Source organism: Hydra vulgaris, chromosome 15, assembly GCF_038396675.1.
Source record: "Hydra vulgaris chromosome 15, alternate assembly HydraT2T_AEP".
Taxonomy (NCBI): Eukaryota; Metazoa; Cnidaria; class Hydrozoa; order Anthoathecata; family Hydridae; genus Hydra; species Hydra vulgaris.
The window spans coordinates 1,630,001-1,653,180 of record NC_088934.1 but is presented as its reverse complement, the minus strand read 5'-3'; the positions used below and the strand labels follow the sequence as shown (position 1 = coordinate 1,653,180).

General features: G+C 27.8%; 2 protein-coding genes across 2 annotated transcripts in view; both read left to right on the top strand.

Annotated features, from left to right (window-relative positions):
* Positions 1–2,295, top strand: part of LOC136072038 (alanine--tRNA ligase, cytoplasmic-like) — a 40,300-nt gene extending 38,005 nt beyond the window's left edge. Inside the window, exons 17-21 of the mRNA XM_065820008.1 lie at positions 962–1,087; positions 1,172–1,291; positions 1,610–1,696; positions 1,808–1,921; positions 2,012–2,295. Of these exons, the coding sequence (XP_065676080.1) occupies positions 962–1,087; positions 1,172–1,291; positions 1,610–1,696; positions 1,808–1,921; positions 2,012–2,188 (624 nt within the window). The 3' untranslated portion in view covers positions 2,189–2,295. The remainder of the gene's footprint in view (positions 1–961; positions 1,088–1,171; positions 1,292–1,609; positions 1,697–1,807; positions 1,922–2,011) is intronic.
* A 7,371-nt stretch (positions 2,296–9,666) lies between these two features.
* On the top strand, positions 9,667–14,687 carry LOC136092240 (uncharacterized). The gene is made up of 7 exons (XM_065820011.1): positions 9,667–10,013; positions 10,255–10,363; positions 11,048–11,171; positions 11,549–11,647; positions 11,968–13,673; positions 13,962–14,148; positions 14,251–14,687. The coding sequence occupies exons 1-7, from the start codon at positions 9,775–9,777 to the stop codon at positions 14,640–14,642; spliced, it is 2,856 nt and encodes a 951-aa protein (XP_065676083.1). The 5' UTR covers positions 9,667–9,774; the 3' UTR covers positions 14,643–14,687.
* Positions 14,688–23,180: the final 8,493 nt, after the last annotated feature.

Genomic DNA, 23,180 nt, shown 5'->3' with positions numbered 1-23,180 from the left:
ATATTGAATCTTTCCATTCAATTAGATTGGTCAATTTATCAGCATCAGTATTTATGCATGGGGTTTTAAGAATTCTTACTGAAACTCTCCGAACTGAGTATTATCATCTCCTTCCTTTCTAATCTCTAGCACCTTTTGCACTTCTAACTTTCGTTCCTCTTCATCTTTGGAACACAAGAGTCTGAATAATGCATTCACTAAATGCAAACAATGCAGATCTCTTTACAGTTTTCATTCTATCGCAACAACCTATTTTTTTTTTTTTTGTTGTTGTTGATATTTTAGCTGTTTCAATTGGAATAAAATATACCGAGGTCCATCTAACCAGGAATGCTTTACCTTTATTTGAAACCAGGAAAATACACACCAACTATAAATTCAATAATTAAACATAGATTTCTAAGGCTTTTTTCTGTTAGAAAATGAATTTTTCCGTTCAAAACAACGCTGACCCACTCAGCAAGACATTATTTTTTTTAATTTTTTTTTTTTTTTTTTTTTTTTTTTTTTTCAGATTCGGAATCTCTATAAAATCCTTCACCAAAAGTAACCTTGCCGTTTTCGAAACCGAAAAAAAAAATCTACACACCCTACTTGCACAGGTAGTACTTAACTCGTGCAGATAGTACTCGGTACTCTAAGCAGTATGCAGTTGTCTTTCTCCTTTAAATAAACCGTAAGTTGCAATAAAGAGCTTTTTGTGTAATCTTGACAAAACAAAAGTACTAAAAGGTATACCATACATGCATAGTTCTTCAATATTTTACAGCTAATGATGGAATGACTCAGAGAGTTCTACTCCAGTGTTAGGTCAACCTTACTTACAGCCAGTCATTAAATTGAGATTGAGTTGTAAAACCAATTAAAAACGCTATTATTTTAGTTTTGATTTTATATCAATTGATAATATAGTAATATTTTGAATAACTAGAATTATTCATTTGACGATTTATATTTTTAGGCTCATAAAAAAGCAAATCAATTAGCCTCAACATTAAATGAATTTTCAGAGTACGTTGAGGTTCAGAAAAATAATAATACATTGAACATGAGACAGTTGTCTCAGCAAGTTGCGAAGATTACAGAGGTAAATTACGTAGAATTCTTTTTTTTTTAGTGAAAATAGTCACCTCTAAACAGTTTTAGAGTTCTAAAATTGTTTCGAATTTAGGAAATATCTGAATCGCTTATACCGGCATGGTGCAAACATGAACTTAGAGAAAAGTTGAAAAGTATTAAAAAACATCTTGATGATACTGAGCGAATGGAAAAGGCTTCTCGACAAAATAGAGTAAGTTATAGAAATTTTTAGGTTTTTTTAATTTCAAAAAAATGGATATTGTAGCTCGGAAAATTACTATATATAAATTAAAAATCTCCACAATTTTTTTGGTTATGTACCAATCAGTTCCGGTTTCAGGTTTACTTTTAGGTCAGTTTATTGTGTTTTTAAACCATTTTTAGTTAAGTTTGTTGTGTTTTTCAAACTTACTTTAGTTTCAACGCTACTAAACTACTATACCCTAATATACTTGGACTACGAATATACCCCCTTGGACTACGAATATACCCCCTTGGACTTGTGGTTAAATATTTTTATAATTATTAGGTTATTGAAAAAGCTGGTGAGATCGCTACACTTCATCTAAATGAACCTTTTATTGTCCAAAGAATGGAAGATGGCTGTAATGCTAAAGTAAATTTTTTTTTTCTATTTTTAATTACAAAAATTTGTAAATATTGTAAATAAAGTTTAACTAAACCACATAAAGTATAAAGAAATTTTAAAATTTTTGATTTGTACAAGGCGTTGGATGCTGCTTTAAAAAGTGTGAAGGCTGTCGCTCCTAACTTATCTGCGATGCTTTTTTCTGTTGATACTGAAACAAACACAGTAATTTGTTTATGCCAAGTTCCTCAAGTATGATTTTTATGTATTACTTTCTTGTTACCATTGTCAACCGACTTGCTGATGTGATTTTTTTTTTTTGTATTAACTTTATTATTTTAGAATGTAGTTGATAACACTAGTTTAAAGGCTAACGAATGGGTAAAAGAAGTTTCTACCGTTATTGGTGGGAAAGGTGGTGGTAAACCAATCTCTGCTCAAGGATCCGGAGATAAAATGCAGGAAATAGATAAAGCTGTAGAAGTTGCAAAATCGTTTGCATCTTTAAAACTTCAGTAGACGAATTATAATTGGCAGTAATTAATAACAACAATCGCTTCTTGCAATCAAAAAAATGTACATTTTCACGATTAAAAACAATAATAATAAAATAAGCTAAATACAAATAATTCGATTTACATGAGTTCTTTCAAAAATCTAAAAAAAATTTGATGGAAATTGTTCAGAATATTTTGCTGCTCTCTATAGGTTATCTCCAGGTTAAAACTATCCCCACTTCTATTTTTTTTTTACATTTAAGTTTTAATAAAGTGAAGAATAAAAACGGAACTTTTGAAGTCAATTTTAGCAGAAATATATGTACCTAATACCAGATTGAAAACCGCTTTACAGTGGGTAGCTGGAACACTTTAAGGCGTATTAATTAAATTATAAAATTCAAAAAAATTCATATGGTTTTAACAACTTCATATGCTTTGGTTACCCTAGTTTTAAATATTCAAAATCCACGCACAATTTAGATTTGCATACAGCAAACAGTGTTACGATTTTGTAAAAAATGTACAAAACTGTATTATTAAACTCATGAATAAACCTAAAACCGCTGAGCTCCTTCATTAAAAAAATACTATTTTCACAAGAACAAAAAAAGAAGCTATTAAAAATGAATCGAACGATGGAGAAAACCAAGGAGGTATAATAGCTAGGATTAGCTGGAAGGAGAATGAAACCGAAACTCGTGTCAAAACGTAATACAGTCTTAATAGACCATTTCGCTATTAATTTTGCGCGAAACCGAGGCGCAAACAAATCAAAACAATATTTTAAAGGAATTAAACAATTATCTATACATGGGTGGGGGTGATCACTGCGTTGTTCAAAACTGTAGCAATGATAGAAGGTATCCGGAAAAGTACATTATTAAAGACCATATTAAACTTTTTAATGGTAGTTTGCAAGTTTTGGAGATGCAAAGACGTTAAAATGTTACCTAAATGGAACTCGAAAATTGGACTTTTCAGGAGTAACTTTAGAATTTCTCTTCGTTCTCCAGTCTGCTCAAATCATTTTAAAATGGGACGACCTACTGATGTTTATCCTTACCCTACTGAGTATTTAAATGGTTACGATATTAAGTTAAAAAAAAGAAAATCTCCATTAAAACGGATATCCATAATTAAGAAAAAAAAGTATGTTGCTGGTTACCAGAGTAGTCATGATCAAAACGAAGATAATCATGATCAAATAGAATTTACTGAGCCTATTAATATTCATTATGATCATGATTATGCTTTACCTGTTGGAAAATATTTTCTTGTATCTAAAACAAATGACGTGGAAGACTTACAAATATTTATTAACACTCCTAAAAGATTACTTAAAAGACCTTTGTTATTAAAACATCGAAAACGTTTGTTGAGTAAGTTTTTATTGAAGTCACAAGCAGAGTTTAGTTGGGACAGAGTATGCCATTCTGATAGGTTAATAAAGTTTTATACTGGGTGCACAAAAAAAGTATTCATGTTTTTAATTAGTAAAGGGGAAAAAAAGTATGACAAACTACTACAAGGTGCTACTACAAGGGGAAACTTTCACAAACTTTCAAATTAAAACAAAAAAACTAGAAAAGCCTGGAAGAAAAAGCACTATAACAATCCAGGATGAAATTCTGCTAATGTGCATAAAACTGCGATTAGATTTGGCTATTCAAGATCTAGCATTTAGATTTTCGATTTCCCAGTCCTATTGTTTAAGTATCTTAACAACCTGGATTACTTATTTTGGAAATGAGTTAAAGCCTCTTCTTTTATGGCCCACACGAGAAACAAATTTATTGTATAAAGCAAGACATTTTTCTAGAAAGTTACACAATGTAGAAGGTATAATAGACTGCACTGAGCAAAAAATTCAGAGGCCATCAAATGCAAAAGCACGGTATCAAACATATAATATATTTATATTATATAATATATTTATATATATAATTATTCCAGCGGCTAGTCAAAATAGCGCCTTTGCGTTGAAAAACAAAAATTTTGAAATGTTTGAATATTTATATTAAGGGTGTTCAAAAAAATAAAATTTTCAAAACGCGAATACGCACGAAGCAAAATTTGGGGTAAATATAATAAAATGCTATTACAAAAAAAAAATCCAAAAATATTGACGTTTACTTCGTGCTCAAGCGGCAAAATACCTCAAATTGTTCCTAAATTATTTGGCTTTGACCGAAAGATAAATCTCAATATTTTGTTAAAAAAAATTTTCTAATATGATTATAATGGTTTTAAGTTTTTTTTAGATTGTTGTGTTCCTAGTCTTTTCATAATTACTGTTTATATTAAAAATAATTTCACAAAAAAATATTTAAGCGCAAATGCGTAAAAGAAGATTATTTTTTTTGCGCATTTGTGCTGAAATTTTTTTTGAAATAGCAGCTGTGGCGCAGAGGTTAGAGCGCTTGCTTTAGAAGTAGAAGATCCAGGTTCTAAACGAACTCTGGACATATATTCGCGTCACAATAAGGAAGGAGGCGTATACTTCCTAGTTAAATGCACTTCCGCGGTGCTCTGTGACAAGTCCGTTAGGTCTTCTTGGGGCACCTAAATAACAAAATAAAAAAAAGATTTTGCACTAATACACAAAAAAAATAATTTTTTTTTCGCATAAATTATGAGAAATCTTTATTTTAAGCAACACTTATGAAAAAACCAGGATACACAACAATCTAAATAAAAAATTTAGACCATTTTGATCACAAAAAAATAATATTGAGATTTACCCCACCGTATAAACTTCTATTCTTTGGAGAAATCTTCGTTGTGAACGCATTTCACGTTTTGCCATTCTTTCTTTTTTCTTCTTCTTCTTCTTTTGTTTAACATCGTATTAATATTTTTTTTTTCAATGCTCGTATGCATTTAGATAACATAAATAAAATATAAAAGTATATACTGAAAATTCAACAAAATAAAATTAAAGTAGATAGGGGCTAAAAAAAGATAAGGATAAGATTACGTTATCACAATCTTTTCATAGAACCCCTTTGTACAAGTTTAAGTAATATATCATAATGCACTATGGTTTCTGAGACCCGATTTTTTGGCAGAAACCCGTTTTTTTTTAAGAATTACCGGTTTTTGCATTTTATCTGGTGGTTTTTTGCACGAATCTGGTGGATTTTTTCATTTAATCTGGCGGTTTTTTGCATTTAATCTGACGGTTTTTATTTATCATGATAAATAGTTTTGCTTTTATTGCTTCATTTAATTTAACTTCCTTATATACAATTTAAGCCTGTTTTCTCTTTAACTTTTTAAAACTCTGAAATAAATAACGCACGACGCCAACGCTCAGAAATTAATGTTGAAGTAAAAAATTTGATCTTGTAATTAACAATGGGGAAAAGTGTAGAAGAAGTATCGGAACTTGTGCATAGAAGTGAGACTTCACTACGACGCCTGGTCCATAGATATATATCAACAGGTAATATCAATCCTGGTATTAGAGGTGGTTTTCGACAGTCAGGTTGTGTTGAGGAAATAAGAAATAAACTACACGAGTTAATTGGAGATAACAGAAACTATAATTTAAAGGAGATAAAGGTAGAATTAAGAATTGATGTCAATGTCTCTACATTATGGCAATGGTTAAAGAAATTGAATTATACATACAAAATTTTAAGAACATGTTTTAAAATTTTGTCACAGAATTTTAAAAACATATGATTCATGGTATTTAAACTTGTAATTGAAACAACGTTACAAAAGTATCATTTATACTGATGAAAGTCCGTTCAATCTTCATATGATAAGAAACCATGGATACAGTCTCCGAGGAACGACTCTAAATTAACATGTATTGTCATCAAGTGGCGTAGGAGTGACAGCAGATATCTTTAAAGGATTCTTAAATACACTTAAAAGTATTTTAGGGGAGGAAGAAGATTTTACCTTGGTGATGGACAACGTTAACTTTCATCATTCATTATCAGATTTTTTATTATTTTTTTTTATTTATTTAACTTTTATTTCGCTGATTAAACAATATTACAATTTTTCATATAAAATAAACAACATCGTAAACATAAAAAACGTTTTTAATCTTTTTAATTTATAATATATATATATATATATATATATATATATATATATATATATATATATATATATATATATATATATATATATATATATATCAGGGGCGGATCCAGCATTTTTTGATCTTTGAGATAGCTAACTTCCAGACATGGAGCAAACTCCAAACATTTATATGTTTATACATATGTCAAATAAGGATGCTTTGCAAAATCTTGCGATGATTGGAGGCTGGGAACAAAAAAGCCCCTAATTTTGTTCCCCCCCTGCCCCAAACGTGAGAGCAACAAGTTAATGAAATATTTTTTGTACTGTTTTTAACTAGACTAATATTCATCCATAAATTTTAAATTTCATAGTAAAATATTTTAGCTTTCAAAAATTATGACCATATAAAGTTTAAACCCCCCTCAATTTGAGGGGGTTATAAATTTTATATGGTCATTATTTTTAAACGCTGAAAGATAATACTATGAAACTTAAAATTTATGGATGAATATAAGTCTAGTTGAGAACAGTACAAAAAATATTTCATTAACTTGTTGCTCTCACGTTTGGGGCAGGGGGGCACAAAATTTGGGGCAGTTTGCTCCATGTCTGGAAGTTAGCTATCTCAAAGATCAAAAAATGCTGGATCCGCCCCTGTATATACTGTTAAAATCAGTCAGGGACTCAAAGAAGGTAAGGGTGATGCGTTTATCATCACAACCTTTTCATAGAGCCCCTTTAGTCACTCATTGAAATAAAAATAAAAAAAACACTTTAATTTTTAAAGAAAAATAAAAAATTTAATAAAATTAAAACACATAAGAAGAAGAAAAAAATAAAAAATAAATAAAAAGAAAAGTACAAAAAAATCTGAAACAAATACTGTAAACTATAATATATATGTCAGGAATTAAGGAGATGCATATTAGTTTGTTGTTTAAACGATGAAATGCTTTTTAGGTCTTTAATATTTTTATTTTGGAAACAATTCCATATTGATGGACCTCGGTTTGTAATTAGAAAACTTGACTGCTGTGATTTAATTTTTCCTAGTTGATAGTCGTTCCTGGTATTTGAACGCAGATTATATTTTTCAGAAAATGATATAAGAAAGTTATCTGAAAAAACGCTTGGTAGAAGATTGTTTTTATATTTATACATAAAAATTAATATCTGTAATGTGTTAAGTTTCTCAATATCTAGAACCATCATGCTTTTCATCACTGGGGCCGGGTTTACTAACCTATTTAAATAATTAATTGCTTTGCATGCATGGTTTTGCAGACTTTGCAATTTTAGCAATTTGGTTTTATGGGTGTTGGCCCATACAATATTTGCGTACAAAAGCTGACTATGTACAAGACTAAAGTAAAGCATATTACGTGATTTACTATCGAGAAAAGGTCTTGACTTGTACAAAACACCTATTACAGAGGACACCTTTATTTCAAGAAGACCAATATGGTTTCTCCATGACAAATTTTCATCAAAAAGTACTCCCAAAAATTTTGTGTATTTTTCACGTTTAATTTGATTTTTATTAATAAACAGTTTAGGCAGCTTTAACGGAAGATTAATTGATTGTTTTTTTTTATGAAATAGAGTAAAGCTAGTTTTTTTACAATTTAGGGATAATTTATTTGCTATGAACCAGAGGTTGAAATTTTCGAGTTCAATGTTCATAGTTTCAAACAAAGTCTTTGCATTAGGATGATTAAAAAATAAATTTGTATCGTCAGCATACATAATTGTAGATATTTTTGGGAAGCTTTATGCATATCGTTAAAATATATTAAAAATAATAATGGACCTAGGATTGAACCCTGAGGAACTCCACACGTAATATCCAGGGCTCCTGACTTTTCTAGTAGTACAAATTGCTTTCTGTTAGAAAGTAGTAGTTTTGAATCCACTTAAATGTTGTGCCTATTATGCCGTAAGATTTTAGCTTGGAAAGTAAAATACTGTGATCAACTGTATCAAAGGCCTTGGAAAGATCAACAAAAACTCCTAATACCAGTTCATCACTATCAAACGACTTATATATTTTGTTAGCAAGTTTAATAATAGTATGATCAGTAGAGCAATTGCTTTGAAATCCAAACTGATTTTTGTATAATAAATTGTTTAATGTAAAGTACTTATTAACTCTATTATAAATTACTCTCTCATATACTTTTGAAAAAACTGGGAGTAGAGAAATAGGTCGGTAGTTAGAAATATTATTGCAATCACCTTTTTTTGAGAATGGGATTAATTTTGACTAATTTAAGTTTGTCAGGGAATATACTATTTTCAAATGAAGATGATATTAAATAAAATAATGGTTTACAAATGCTGTCCATAACATATATAGCTACATTACTGGAAATACCATCATATCCACATGACTTGTTGCGTTTAAGTTCAATAATTGCTTTATTAAATTCAAGTTTAGTTATCTTTTCATTATTTATACTAGTGTTGGGTTTTTCTCCCATAAAATTATAAAATGTTTTATTTGGTTGCGCAATGTTAGAAGCAAGAGAGGGGCCTACATTAACAAAATATTTGTTAAATTCTTGACATATATTTGTTTCACTTGTTATAATTTTTTTTATCGGAAATTAATTTTTGTGGTAAGCAAGTATGCTTCTTTTTTTCTCTTACTGTTAGTTGGTTTATAACAGCCCAAGTGCTTTTTATATTGAATTTATGCTTATCAAGCTGATTAGAAAAATATCTTATTTTTGCTTCTTTTATATTATGTTGAAAAAACTTTTTATAATTTTTGTAGATTTTTTCATCATCTTTATTTTTTGATTTTAAAAATTTTACGTAAAGTTTATCAGGGAATATACTATTTTCAAATGAAGATGATATTAAATAAAATAATGGTTTACAAATGCTGTCCATAACATAAATAGCTACATTACTGGAAATAGCATCATATCCACATGACTTGTTGCGTTTAAGTTCAATAATTGCTTTATTAAATTCAAGTTAGGTTTTTTACAGAAAGATTTCTGTAAGTCACAAAGATTTTTTGTATTCTTTTTGATGCTTTAATTAAAGTTATTGTCATCCATGGATTCTTATATCCTTTGTTTTTTATTTCGGTAGTTATTTTTGGGCATATATTATCAAAGATATTTTGAAATGTACTTGAGAAATTATCAAAAGCAATATTAGAATCTGTTGATGAATAAACGTTGTCCCATCGCTCTATTTGGAGTTTTTTTTTTAAATTATTTAGGTTTTTTATAGAAAGATTTCTGTAAGTCACAAAGATTTTTTTTATTGTCAATATTAGATTGTACTTCGCGTGCTATATGGAAAACCGGAAAATGATCAGAAAAGTCTGCAATAAAAAGGCCTGATTCAAATTTAGTATTTAGCGAACTGTTTGTTAAAGGCAGTGGCTGCGGTACCGGCTGCTGGATTTCTAGCGCCAGCTGCTATAGTACCGGCTAGTCTGGGTTCTAGCTAATACGTAACTATTTGTTATTTTTCAAGACGTCCGCATTTGAAAATTGTTAGTGCTATAAATATTTTTTATAACATACCATATTTGTATCAAGAATGGATGTTGGTAGTGTATTTAATAGTTTCAGCGAGCTTAAGCAGGCAATACTAGAGTATGAACGATCGTATTTTTTATCATTATATGTTCGAGACAGTCGAACCATTGATTTAGCAATCAAAAAAGGATTAAAGCGCTATATCAATAAAGAATTAAAATATTATTATCTAACGTATTGTTGTTATCATGGTGGGCGCCAGTTTAAGTCAAGATCAAAAGGTATTCGTCCAAATCAAAGGTACGTCTGAAAATGAGTATTTTATTTAAATTTGTATAAGAAAATAAAAAATAAAAAAAGATTGTAGTTAAAGTCTCGAAAATTTTTTAATTTATTTTTTCTTCAGTCTTTTTTGCTAACGATATTTTAATTTATTTTTTCTTCAGTCTTTTTTGCTAACGATAATTTAGCTGTTTTACTTCATAAAATCTGATTTAGTTTAACAAAGGATGTTAACTTTATTTTTATCATTGATTGTTAGCACATATAACATTAAATGTCCGTTTACTATTTGCATTGGTGTTAGTGAAGATGGAGAACAGCTCTGTGTTACCAAAGTTATTAATGAGCACAATCATGCAATTGATAAGGTAAAAAAATTTTTATTTAGTATTTGATCATCGAGTAAGTACTTTTTTAATATATACTGGTATTTTAATATATAAATGTGAGTTCAAAAATCAAATAATTATTTGATATTGTAATTATTTCAGAATATGTCCCAAGAAACTAATTGATTACATCCTTCTCAGCTTTAGACAAATTTTTTAAATGTATAAATAAAAATTTTATTTTATAGAAATTATATTATTTGAAATCTTTTTTTGTATGCTATTTTTTTTATGGCAAAAAATTTTTTTTATGAAACAAAAATCATTATAATTAAAAATGATGAATGTAAAAAAATTACAACATAACATAAAGACAATAAAGTAAAACATTTTTAAAGTGTTAACATTTGATGATTATAGAGAATATTTAATTCATATACTTAATATAGAACCAATAAAAGTTTTTCAAAACTATTCATTTGGTTTATTATTACCAAATTTATATTGATATCCTTTTTAGTATTAATAAAGTAGCTCATTATTTAAACTTAAATAATTTAGATTTTAATAATATAATAAGTTTCTTGGAAGAAATTTTTAAATGACATTTAATTTTTTCTTAAGACAAGTTTATATTTTAGTATAGTTTTTATTTTATTAGTTTATGTTCAAATAATAATTTTTAAATTATTTATTTAATTTTCATTGTTTTCGATTATTTAGGAAATTATAGAAAGGCTTCCAAAAAATAGGAAATTAGATAATGAGCAAGAAAATAATGTGAGGCAAATGTTGAAATTACATGGTAATAAATGGCTTATTCATGAGCATATTCAAAATGAAACAGGTGATGATTATTAAGTAGCTGTATGCTAGCTGATATTTATGAAACACGAATTTATTACTGAACAGAACTAAGAACTTTCATTGATACAATTATCAATTCTGAAAAAACTTTAATTCATTGTAAAACCAAAGGCGTTTGCAATTTATAACACTTGAACATGACTAATAAGTTTTCCTATCACTGCTTACTTAAGTAGTTCTCAATTGAATCAGTATTTCTTAATGTTTTAGTCATAAGACAATTTTTAATACTATATAATGTAATAACAATATATTTCATGAATTTTTTTAATTTTTATTAACTTTATAATTTTTCTTATTTCATTTTGTTATATTGTTATAATTTCTAATATTACCTATTCATCATTAAACATTTAGGGAAGAAGATTACATTAAAAGATATCCATAATTTAGCGTCTAAGGAGAAGGGTTCAACAGATGTAGAGTCTTTACTGGCAGTCTTTCAAAACTGTGATGGTTTGTTTTTGTACTTGTTTTTTTTTTTGTTTTTTTTAATTTTAATTTACTTTTTTAACTGAGTTTGACTTGACTTGTCCATTAAAGAGTATTAACCTCTTTTTATATTGTAGAAAACAAGACTTACTCATACAAACACTAATTTGAATTGTTCATATAAATTATATTCTATATTACCCATATTTAACTATATTACATATTCCTTAGCAGAACTAACAAAACCTTATTATTATTCATTATTATTCTTAGTTTAAATTTAATATTTTATTTGTATTTTAATTTATATTGCTTTTTGCAAGTGTGTGTTTATTTTGTAACAGGTGCAGATGTAGATATAAAATGTGACAATAGTGGTACTATCCAGACAATATTTTTCCAGGATGCAGAAACGAAGAGATTTTTTTCATTGTATCCTGAATTAATTTTGATAGATGCAACATATAAGTTAACTAATTTACGAATGCCATTATACATTGTCCTGGCAATTGGTCCAAATGGAGAAAGTGAAATTGTTGCTATTTTTGTAACAGCATCTGAGGATGCGTTGACCCTCACTAATGCTCTAGAGACTTTTAAATCAAAAAATGTAAAATGGACTGAAACTGTCACCATTTTCACTGATAAGGACATGACTGAGCGTGACTCTCTGCGAACAACTTTTCCAAATGCAGTATTGCTTTTATGCTTATTTCATGTTTTGCGTGCTATGAGTAGAGAAGTGACTGTGTTAAAAATGGGCATTTCAGAGAGTCAGAGGTTATATGCATTGAGAGCACTTCAAAAAATGGCATATCCATCTTCTGAAATAGCATTTGAGGAGCTAAGACAAGACTTTAATGAAAAAATGCCAAGTAGTGTAGTTCGTTACTTTGAAACAAACTGGAATAATTGCAAAAATGAGTGGGTGTATTGTTGGCAACAGCAGAACTTGACTTTTGGACAGAGAACAACAAACAGATTAGAGTCTGTAAACCGAAGAATAAAATCTGTATTAAACTTATTAAACCCCCTTCCATTGTTTTTTAAAGATCTTTTTTCTGTTATTGATGTCATGCGAAAGGAGCAAAATCATAGCTTTGTTACTGCTGCAGAGCGTATCTCTGTTCATGCTGTTCTCGATAATGATGTTCTAGAGGAGTTTTCTAAAGTTTTAACACCTTATGCATTAAATTTTGTCAGAAGTCAGTTACATGAAGCACTGGAGGTATACCCTGGAGGTGATAATGATCATCCAACCTGTGAAATTTTGGGAAGTGAAGTGTTAGTAAATGAGCTTAACTGCCATTGTATTTTTTTTAAATCCATGGGCTTACCCTGCAAACACATGTTTGTTGCAAGGCGAATAAAGCAATTGCCAATATTTTCTTTTGATGGTATTTCTATAAGGTGGCTCAAGTCTCATGCTACTGAAAACCATCGCCTTTTCCAGCACCACATTGAGAACCACAATTATTTAGAAATAGGTGTAAATAAAGAAAGAACTTTAACACAAGCCGAAAAGTTTAAAAAAGCATGTCGCCTATCTCAGCGATTAGCACAGCTTGTTTCGGAAGGTGGACATAGTGAGTTTGAAAGCCGCATAAACATTCTTCAAAATTTAGTTAAAATTTGGGAAGATTATAAACATGCAAAGGTTACTGTTTTGGAGTCATCAATTGATTTAATAACTAATACTACATCAGAATGTGCCATGAGTTCTAAAATCAATCTTAACAATGATGTATTATGTGATATAACAAAAAAAGCATTTATTCCACCAACAAGTAACATTGTTTTAACATGTAATGAGACATTTTATCAGACAAATATGCACGCATTAGAGGTTTCAAAATCTGATAATTTAGAAAAGTTATCAGATTTTGAAAAATCATTACATTTAGAGCAATCACAAATAGATATAGAACAAGATAATTTTAATAAAAGTGCAGAAATGTCCAGTCAGCCTTGTAATAAAATTATTCATGTTTCTAATCAAACTTCGATCCCAATAGTTATTGAAAATCCTATAGAAGATAGTGAAGAAAGGGTAGGAAATTTTTGTTTTGTTTTACTTTGATTGTTTGTTTCTCTTTCAACAGATTTGGTATTACTATTTATTTTATTATTGATTGATGCTTGCACTCTTTTACCATGTTTATTGTTTTTAAAAGAAAAGTTATTTTTTTGAAACTTTCAAAAAATTCCAAAACTTGTGCTAAATTTTTGAAACAGTAAATTTTATATTATCAAATAAAAGTTTAATAAGGGTAGATAAATTTAATAAAACTTTAAAAAATTTAAAGCATGATGTTGAAAGCATAAATAAATCTTTTAGGCATGTGGAAGTTTACATAATTATTTTAATGTTCACTCCATCAATATAAAAGACCTTAAGTTTCCTTCAAAGATTCATTCACGAGGAAGGCCTAAGGCTACTCAAAGAAAAACAGCAATTGGTTTATGTAAACGGAAAAGAAAGTGTTTATCTTATACTGATAAAAGTGTGACTGAGAAAATAAGGGGTTAGTATTTATATATGAATTGTCTTTTCAATTCGAAAAGATTATCAACGTTCAATCAATAAATCATTTTGTATATATTCCATACCTGATTCTATCATTTAGTTCTTCTCAGTAGTATTCTCATAAAAGGAAAAGTTCAAGATGTTACACATGAAATGCAAGCAGATGTGGATGATTTACAATTAAACCCTGACAATCTTCCTTCTTCATTTATCAATGATGCTGTAGCAATAGATGTTTTAAAACCATATTTAACAGATGTTGCTTGGAATAAGCTAAACGAAACAGTTTCCCAACGAAAGAAATTGTCCTTATGGTGTTGTCCTATCTGTAATTTAACTACAGCATCAAGAGAAAATATTGAATGCAAAAGCTGTTTAGAGCGGTTTCATTTCAAGTGTGTTAGCATTTCGAAGAAGACAAAGAAAGAATGGTTTTGTGACAAATGTCACAATATGATAAATGAAAGTAACAAAAATATATATATACAATAAAATACTTAATTTAATAAACTTAAAAAAAAAAAAAAAAAAAAAAAATCTGTATATAATAAAAAAGAAATCTGTATATAATAGAAAAGAAAAAAAAAATCTGTATAACTTGAAAAAATGAAAACTTTTAAAAACAAGAAAAAAAATCAAAAAATGATAAAAAAAATAAAACAAATTCAGTTAAGGAGTTTAATTTTTAAAAAAACATTTTAATTAAGTATTTATTTTTTTCATTAATTTCAACACTCAGTGTTGTTTATATTATAAACTTAAAAAAAAATTTTATCAATTTTTTTTTGCATTCTGAAAATTCAGTTATTGTGTATTCACAATAAAAAATGTAGTACTTTTATTTCTGTCAATCAATATTAGTACATTAAAGTTGAGTGCACACTTTTAATAATTTCTCTAGCTTTGATGATGTTTTCCAATGTAATTACTGTAGTTGCTGTTGAGCATGTTGTTGATATTGATATTTTGAATTTTTATATATATTTTATTAAAAGACTATTTTAAAAAGTATATTATTTGCAGATAAACAGAAAATGGTGTATAATGTGAAACATAAATAAAAAGTGTAGAAATAGAATAAAGCTTGAATGTAAATACATACACAATTGATCACCATTGCATAATTTATTGACCGAAGTTTAAAACCAATATTTGATATGTTTAAACAATTTAAAAGTTTTAGTGTTCACAAACTCACACATACAGTGTTCACAAACTCACACATACAGTTGGATGCCCTTCCAAGCATTAACCTATTTTACATAACATGATGCATTATTTATATCTCTAAATAATCTCTAAAAAAATTTATTAAAATTCTTGGATGGAATTAATATCCATTTGTAGCTCTTTTAACAAGTTTATGAAGTTCTTTGTGTAAATTATTTTAAATACTTTCCAACCATAAAAAACCACTTTAAAAAGTGGTTTTATATGGTTGTAAAGTATTTAACAAACCACTTTAAAAAAGTGTGTTTGTTGTTCCATGTTGAAATTTCCTTTTAAAATTAAGGCAAAGAAAAAGTTAACTATTTTTAATTCATAGAATTACTATGCTTTTTTCTGTAGACTTTAAAATCAAAATCTTGGTTCTAGTTCGAATCAAAACCTGTGAAACATGCGCTACATGCACTTAGTGCATAATAGTGACAAAGTAATAGTGCATAATAGTGACAGCATAACATTATGTTATGCTATACAGCATAACATAATGTTATGCTGTATAGCAGTCAAAGGTAGAGAATATAGGTTGATGCAGTCCAGCATCTAGAGGACTAACTTAGTTAAGGCATGTTAACTGATGATGCAGATGATTGAATATCAACATGTAGAGAGATAGAAGTAGGAAAACTTGGACAGATTGCATGGACAGAATACAGATAACTTGGACAGAATGTGTTACATGAAGATGTCAAACCCATGCAAGCGCAGAAAGGAGGTTAAAGCTATGAGATTTATATACACTTTTATATAAATAATTTTCAATTGAAAACAGTATATCTGTGGGATGAATCAACTTATTTTTTGTTTACAAACATAGTCCCAGCTATTTTTTATTTGAGTTTTTAAATTGGGTTATTTTTTATTTGGGTTTTTAAATTGGGCCCTATTTAAATATCAACCATCTCTTTATATAAAACCTGTAACTATCTCTTTATATAAAAGTTTGTTAACTGATCTATTGTATGTCTTAATTTAGGTTTTACTAACAACAAGTTGTTTTCATTTGAAGCTGGTTGACTAGCTACATTTATTATTATGTGGATATATCATGATACTTTGAAAATTTTTGTTTTTTATGGCATGTCTTTATGATATGTCATGATAGATAAATTTTCTTTAATTCATGAGACATTAACAACTTTATGCTAATTAGAACTGATTGCTATGATTGTTTCTTGGAATATTCAAGAAAACAGCTAAACAGGTATATGTTTGTTGTTTTTTAAAAGGAAGGCATTTTAATGCTTTCATGCAAGTAATAAACTATCGTTATTAAAAAAAAAATTTTCTTCCTCCAATCACTTTATAGAAAATAGTCAAAGTTTTTTTTTTGATTGTATCAAAGTCTATCTGCTTTTAAGCCACACTGGTAATTTCAGTGAATATATCAAATACCAAACCTTTTTAACATTCCAGTGAAATATTTATACTAAAGAATATATAAATCTTAAATAGAATATATAAATATATTTCTTCTTTGAGTGTGGTGATCCATGATTGTGGCTTTTCCATTAAAATGTGGAGAACCGCAATTGTGGCATTTAAAGCAATCTTCGAAACTGTGACCTTTAGAGCCAAAATACCGGTTTAGGTAATTTATAAATGGTGCCACTGAATAGTGCATAATTTTTTATTTCTTTTGATATGTTATATATTATATATATATATATGCATATATATATATATATATATATATATATATATATATATATATATATATATATAAATATTATTCTCTAAAAAAATATATAAATAATCTTGATTTTTTATTTTTCTTGCATAGTCAAAAGGTTAATGCTATTATAGAATTATTGAAGATATATAAATAAAATAATTTTAATTTTTTGTTTCTTGCATAGTCAGATTTTTTATTTTTCTTGCATAGTCAAAAGGTTAATGCTATTATAGAATTATTGAAGATATATAAATAAAATAATTTTAATTTTTTGTTTCTACGAAATTTTGAAAAAAAAAAGTCAAAATTAAAAAAAAAGAGGTACTTATTCAGTTTTCATGTTGAAAATTTCATCTGAAAACTTTTATGTTGCCTGAGTTAGGAAATCTTCATCATCATTGTTTTAACATCCTTGTTTCTGTACTAGACTTTTGACTTATGTGTGTGGTAACACACATAACTACATAAACAAGGACGTTCATTTTCATCTATATCGTTTATATTTATCTATATGACGTTTAATTTTATCTATATATGCTTTGATGGTTTATTTTCATCTACATCAAAATAGTCTATTAGTCTTTTAGTTGCTTAGCTCATTGTTAATTTGTTTCTTATTTAATTTGATTTTTAAGTTTAATTGATAGAATATAGTTAAAAATTTATGTATAAATGTATATATAATTTAAATTTATAACTATTCTAGGAATTAAACTTAGAAACAAAATAAATAAACAAAGAAATCAACTACTCCTGAATAAATGTGCTCACTTCATAAGCGAGAGGTTCCGAGTTTGATTTCCACCACGTCCATGGTAGTACCGCGCTCATATTGTTTCTCTGCACAGCGACCTTGCTTGTCAAGGTTCGTGTTTCGAAGTTATAGAGTTGAGAGAGTTATAACCACAGGAAGCTTCCTCATCTGTAGTGGCCTTCTCGGCCTTGGGGAGGTAAATTACAAAAAAAAAAATATATCACAATTAATATTTTTTACATGCATAAAATTATTAAATTGTAGCGTGGCTTGCAGTCAAATGGATATTTTCTTACAACTGCTTTATCATAGTTTCAATAGGATTTATAAATTTTATACTTTAATGAGAAATGAATCAAAAGCTAATTTTTGTTTTCGTTGGTGAGTGAAATAATTATTTTCTTTTCTATAACAAGTAATAATTATTCAATGGGGAAGGGAGGAGGGGGAGTATCTTAATAAGGTGGGTGGGAAAACTTTCAAAAAATTAATACACGCCCCCCCCCCCTCTATTAAGGACTCAAGAGTATGAGCAGAGCAACTAAGCAAGCATTAAAATTGAACATTAACATTTTATTTGAAAAAAAATCCTAATTTATCTATTATTAAAAAAGTAAAGAGTGCAAATTTGAATTTAGGTCCAATGCATTAGTATCAGTCAAATTGGCATCAGCATTGGCCAAAAGTAGGCATACTTAAGTATGCACCCCTAATATTCAAAATTAAGCAAATATAATGGAACCAAAGAGTAACCATAAAGACCATTTTTTAATGTTACAATTAAACAAAACTATTCTTACCATGTAGATGTTAAAATTACTTTTTCTTTCATAAACTGCTGGCTGATGATCAATAAAGTAAATTTCAATTCTTGAAATTTACTAAATTAAAACCATTTCTCAACAGTACCAATACTAAAAGATAAAAATAGATATTATTGAGATATTTATTAAAGAAAATAGAATATTAATAAATGTATAGGAAGAAAGTAATAGTAAATCTTATACAGTTTTTATAGTTCTGTGTCATCATTTTGAGGTGCTTTACCTAACGTTTTGATGTACCAATTTAATAAACAATATAACAAGGGTAAGTAATTAATTTTAAAACTTTTCCAAGAAATGCCTTTTACAATAAGAAGCTATTTAAAATCAACTACTTATCTTTGGATAAAACTAAGCAAGGTGAACACAAACAAAGTGATATTTCAAAATCATTCTCACAGCACCCATTTTAACTAGGGAGGAGGAAGGGGAAGGTAATCTCAAGATTAGCCTTATACAGCAATTAAAACTGATGGCAAGTTGTACCAATTTACTTGTTTGCCATTTGAGCCAACAAATGCTGTTGCTGTTATTCAAAGGAAAATCTACAAATTTATAATTGAAAATTTTTTAAAAGACTTATGCATATTTAGATAATATTACTGTAGCTGGCATGACTCAAAGTGAACACAACTTTAATTTAAAGAATTTATACAATACAGCTGAGGAAAACAAGCTTTCATTTAACAGTTTACATAATTTCAGTCAATTCTTTAAATCTACTCGTTATGTTCTATCTCATAATAGTATGAAGCCGGATCCAGAGAGATTACAGCCTCTACTTTATTTACCTTTACCGTTAAACATGCCTCGAATGATTCTTGGAGCAGGAACATGTTTTTGCAACTGTTTAACAATATGTTCAACTCTCTTTCCGCTCACACCATACAATGAACAAAAAGCTATTTTTAATACCTTTATTTTATTTTACCACTATTTATATACAAATAAGAACATAAACGTTTTGGGCCCTCACAAGGCATTGGCCTACATTTTTAACTGCTTTCATTTGAACTTGTCCTCCAATAAAAATACCCTGTTTATCTTTATCACCAATATTGCTAAAAGTCTCTAAAAGCAGCAGCTTCATATTCTGCAAAATTTTTTCAAAATATTTTGCAGGGGTCTCCAACTTTTCTCTCCTATGACAGTTTTTGTTTTTTTTCTCAAAACCAATGTAAGTTTTGCCTCAGCTTTTCTTTTCTTTTTTTTTGCAATGTTTCTTTTCCAGACCAGGATTTTTGATGCATTTTTTTAATTGTTTTTAAATTCACTTTCAGAAGTAATTTCTATTAGGTTACTAATCTTTGCACTATCATTAAAGACAGAAACGTTATTTACATTAGCCCCACTGATTTCAAGGATAAAATCAATAATATTATCTGAATTCTTTAATATACTGTCACATTCATGACGAGAAACCATATTTTTACTTAAATAAGTTCTTTTATATACAATACTGTTAATATAATTTTTTATAATATAATAGTTACATTTATATTATATATATATAAATTATATTATATTTACATTATATTAATATAATATTAATATAATAGTTATATTTATAATATAATAGTTAATATATAGTTAATATAAACACATGCAACCAGACACTACTGAATGGACATAAACACAAAATATATCCAGTGCAAAAAGGAGGTAATTGCAGAGAGAAAACCTCGTTTTTGCACCAAATATATGAAAGGAATACTTATTTTTCTACCAAATCATGAATTTAATGACTCAAGAAGTTTTTTAATCTATTGTCAGCCAAGGACCACGAGGCTGTATGTCCACATTTTGTATTTTTTCTGACTATTATCAATAAAAATTCAACAATCAATGGAGTATGCGTCCAATAAATCTACTCTTAAGAATGGTACAACTTTTAAAAATATTTAAAAGTTAGTCAGACATTCTGACAGAAAGCCTTTACAAATTACTTTAAAACTTGATTCCCTCGGAAACACAAAAAATGGACATATTACCTCTTGGTTCTCGGCTGATGCTATGTCATTTTTATACTAACTGATAGAACTTCTTTTATATACCAACAATTCAGGAAATATATATATACATATTTTATTATCAGGAAAGTTTGTGCAACCCTCAAAAAAATAATAAAAAATAAATATATTTTTTAATTTAATTTTATTAAATGTTCAAATATTCGCCATTATTATTTATGCATAGTTGCATCCATTCCAACCACTTGTCAAATATTTTCCAATAGTCTTCAATAAGTATGCCTAAAAGTATCTTAATTTGTCTTTTTTGACTTTCAACGTCTGTATTATTGAAAGATGAGTTTTAATGCGGCCAAATAGCCAAAAATCTGATGGAGCTAAGTCTGGTGAGTAAGGTGAGTGACGAACTATATTAAATCTGGCTTGATGTAGGAAAGTTTTCACTGCTTTTGTGACTTTAGATCTAGCATTGTCACAAAGAAATTTCTTATTTTTTGTACCTGAGGTAGGTCTTTCCTTGTTTTTAATAAGTTGCACTAACTTTCTTAAACACCCTATGTATATATGAATATTACCTATTCTTGTTATTTTATATAACAGACTAATGACACTTTTTCATCTTCGGTGAAAAATTAAAAATGAAAATTACTTTTTGTTTTCCAGTTTTAATGACACAGCCATGGTTATGTTACAATTAAATATCATAGATATATGAAAAACAACATCATATTGTTTGTTAATTATTTCAAGACCTTTGACAAATGAAATTTTTGAATGGATAATGTTAATGGCTTTAATCTGAAAAAAGTAAATATAGATAACGATTATTTTTTAGTTTGTCTGGCACGCATATTTCAAATAACAACCAAGTATGACAAATGCTAGAAACAAGTTCTAATTGACACAATCCCTTACTTTTGCTAACATAAAAATTGATGAGTCTAATTCTTTTATAAATATAATTGATATTATTTTTTTTTAGGAAAATTTTTTATCCAACATAATTCACTAAACCTTACTGATTTTAGAAGAGTTAGAATTTCATTATTAAAATAAAATTTGCTAAATCTGCAGTTAAGCCTAAAATAATTATACTTTTTTGTACTATTAATAATTATATTATTTGTATTATCTCACCCATAAAGATTTTTTAAATATAAAGTACTATTCATCAGCTTGTTGGATTGTGGATGCATGTACTGAAACCAATATATATTCTATAATGTTTAAAAAGTTTCCATTAATAAGAGTGCAATAAGCAAAAAATATATAACTATTGCAGGTTTACCTAAAACTTAATTCTCTCAAAAAATAAGTAGACACATTATAAATGAATGTGTTTAATTTATCATTGTATGCCACAAAAAGCAAAGACTCAAGAATAAATCCCTGATGGATTACTTTATTAAAAGGTTGGGTTAAGTAGATATTTTTAATATACTTGAATTGGAGTTTATGGTTCAAATGAGATTTAAGATTTTAAGCCAGCTACCAACATAGGTAGTTAAATGTTTATCATTTAAACCGATATTGCAATTTATAAATAATTAAAAGTATCAAAAAATGTATGTTTTCATATCCATCACTTTCAATAATAAATAACACACAAATAATTTCAATACATTTAATAATAATGAAATAGGTCTGTAATTAACCATCTCAAAATTATAGATTTTTTTGAAAGAAGTTATAGATTTCAATCAAAAGCTTCTAACAAAAAAAAACATGCATCAAACTAATATTTAAACAAAATACATGAAATAAAATATAAATCAAACTTTGAATAAGACAACCTTACTAGTTATTTGTCCGGAAAACTGACATTATCATCATAGATTACATTAAAAGCCTTGTTTTAGAAATGAGATAACCTCATAAGGTAACCAAAACACATTCAAAATACTTTTGATCTGATTAACTTTGTAATTGATTTGGCAATTTTAACTAGAGCAATTTCAAGTAGAGGTGATGGAGTGATTAATACTAAACTTTGTTTGTATTTTAAAAGCAAATTAAAAAAGCGACTTTCATTATATGACTTTCAATATATTTAATGTTTATTTTGAAGAGTAAAAATACCTTTTTATTTAAACTTATTTAAAAAAAAAAATAATAATTCAGGAAAGTACTTTTTTTGTTATTATAGTATAAATTAATTTTATAATAGTATATTTTGTTAATAATAGTATATCTTGGGATAAGCTTAAGAATAAATGTTGGTAAACTATTATATATGACTTTTCCCAGATCTAAGAATATTTGTAATTAGTTACATGCATTAAATTTATACATGCAAATAACTACAAATATTCTTAGATCTAGGAAAAGTTAATGATTAATGCATTTCATTTTAAATTACAGTAATAATAAGTTGTCTTATTCAAATTATAAATCAAACTCTTAATTCAGAGAAAATTATATTTTTTACATCTTTTAAAAGCTGCTGTACATTTAAATTGAAGTTACTTACTTACATTATTCCCACCGCTTATCACATTCAAAAATAAGTTATTATTTACGGACACGTAGAGACTAATTAGTTAGAACCCAGACCAGCCGGTACTCAAGCTGCTGGCGTTAGAG

Coding starts and splice junctions, on each gene's coding strand:
- LOC136092240 (XM_065820011.1), top strand. CDS start 9,775: ATGGATGTTGGTAGTGTATTTAATAGTTTCAGCGAGCTTAAGCAGGCA. Junction 10,364..11,047: donor ACAATCATGCAATTGATAAG/GTAAAAAAATTT, acceptor TCGATTATTTAG/GAAATTATAGAAAGGCTTCC. Junction 11,648..11,967: donor AGTCTTTCAAAACTGTGATG/GTTTGTTTTTGT, acceptor ATTTTGTAACAG/GTGCAGATGTAGATATAAAA.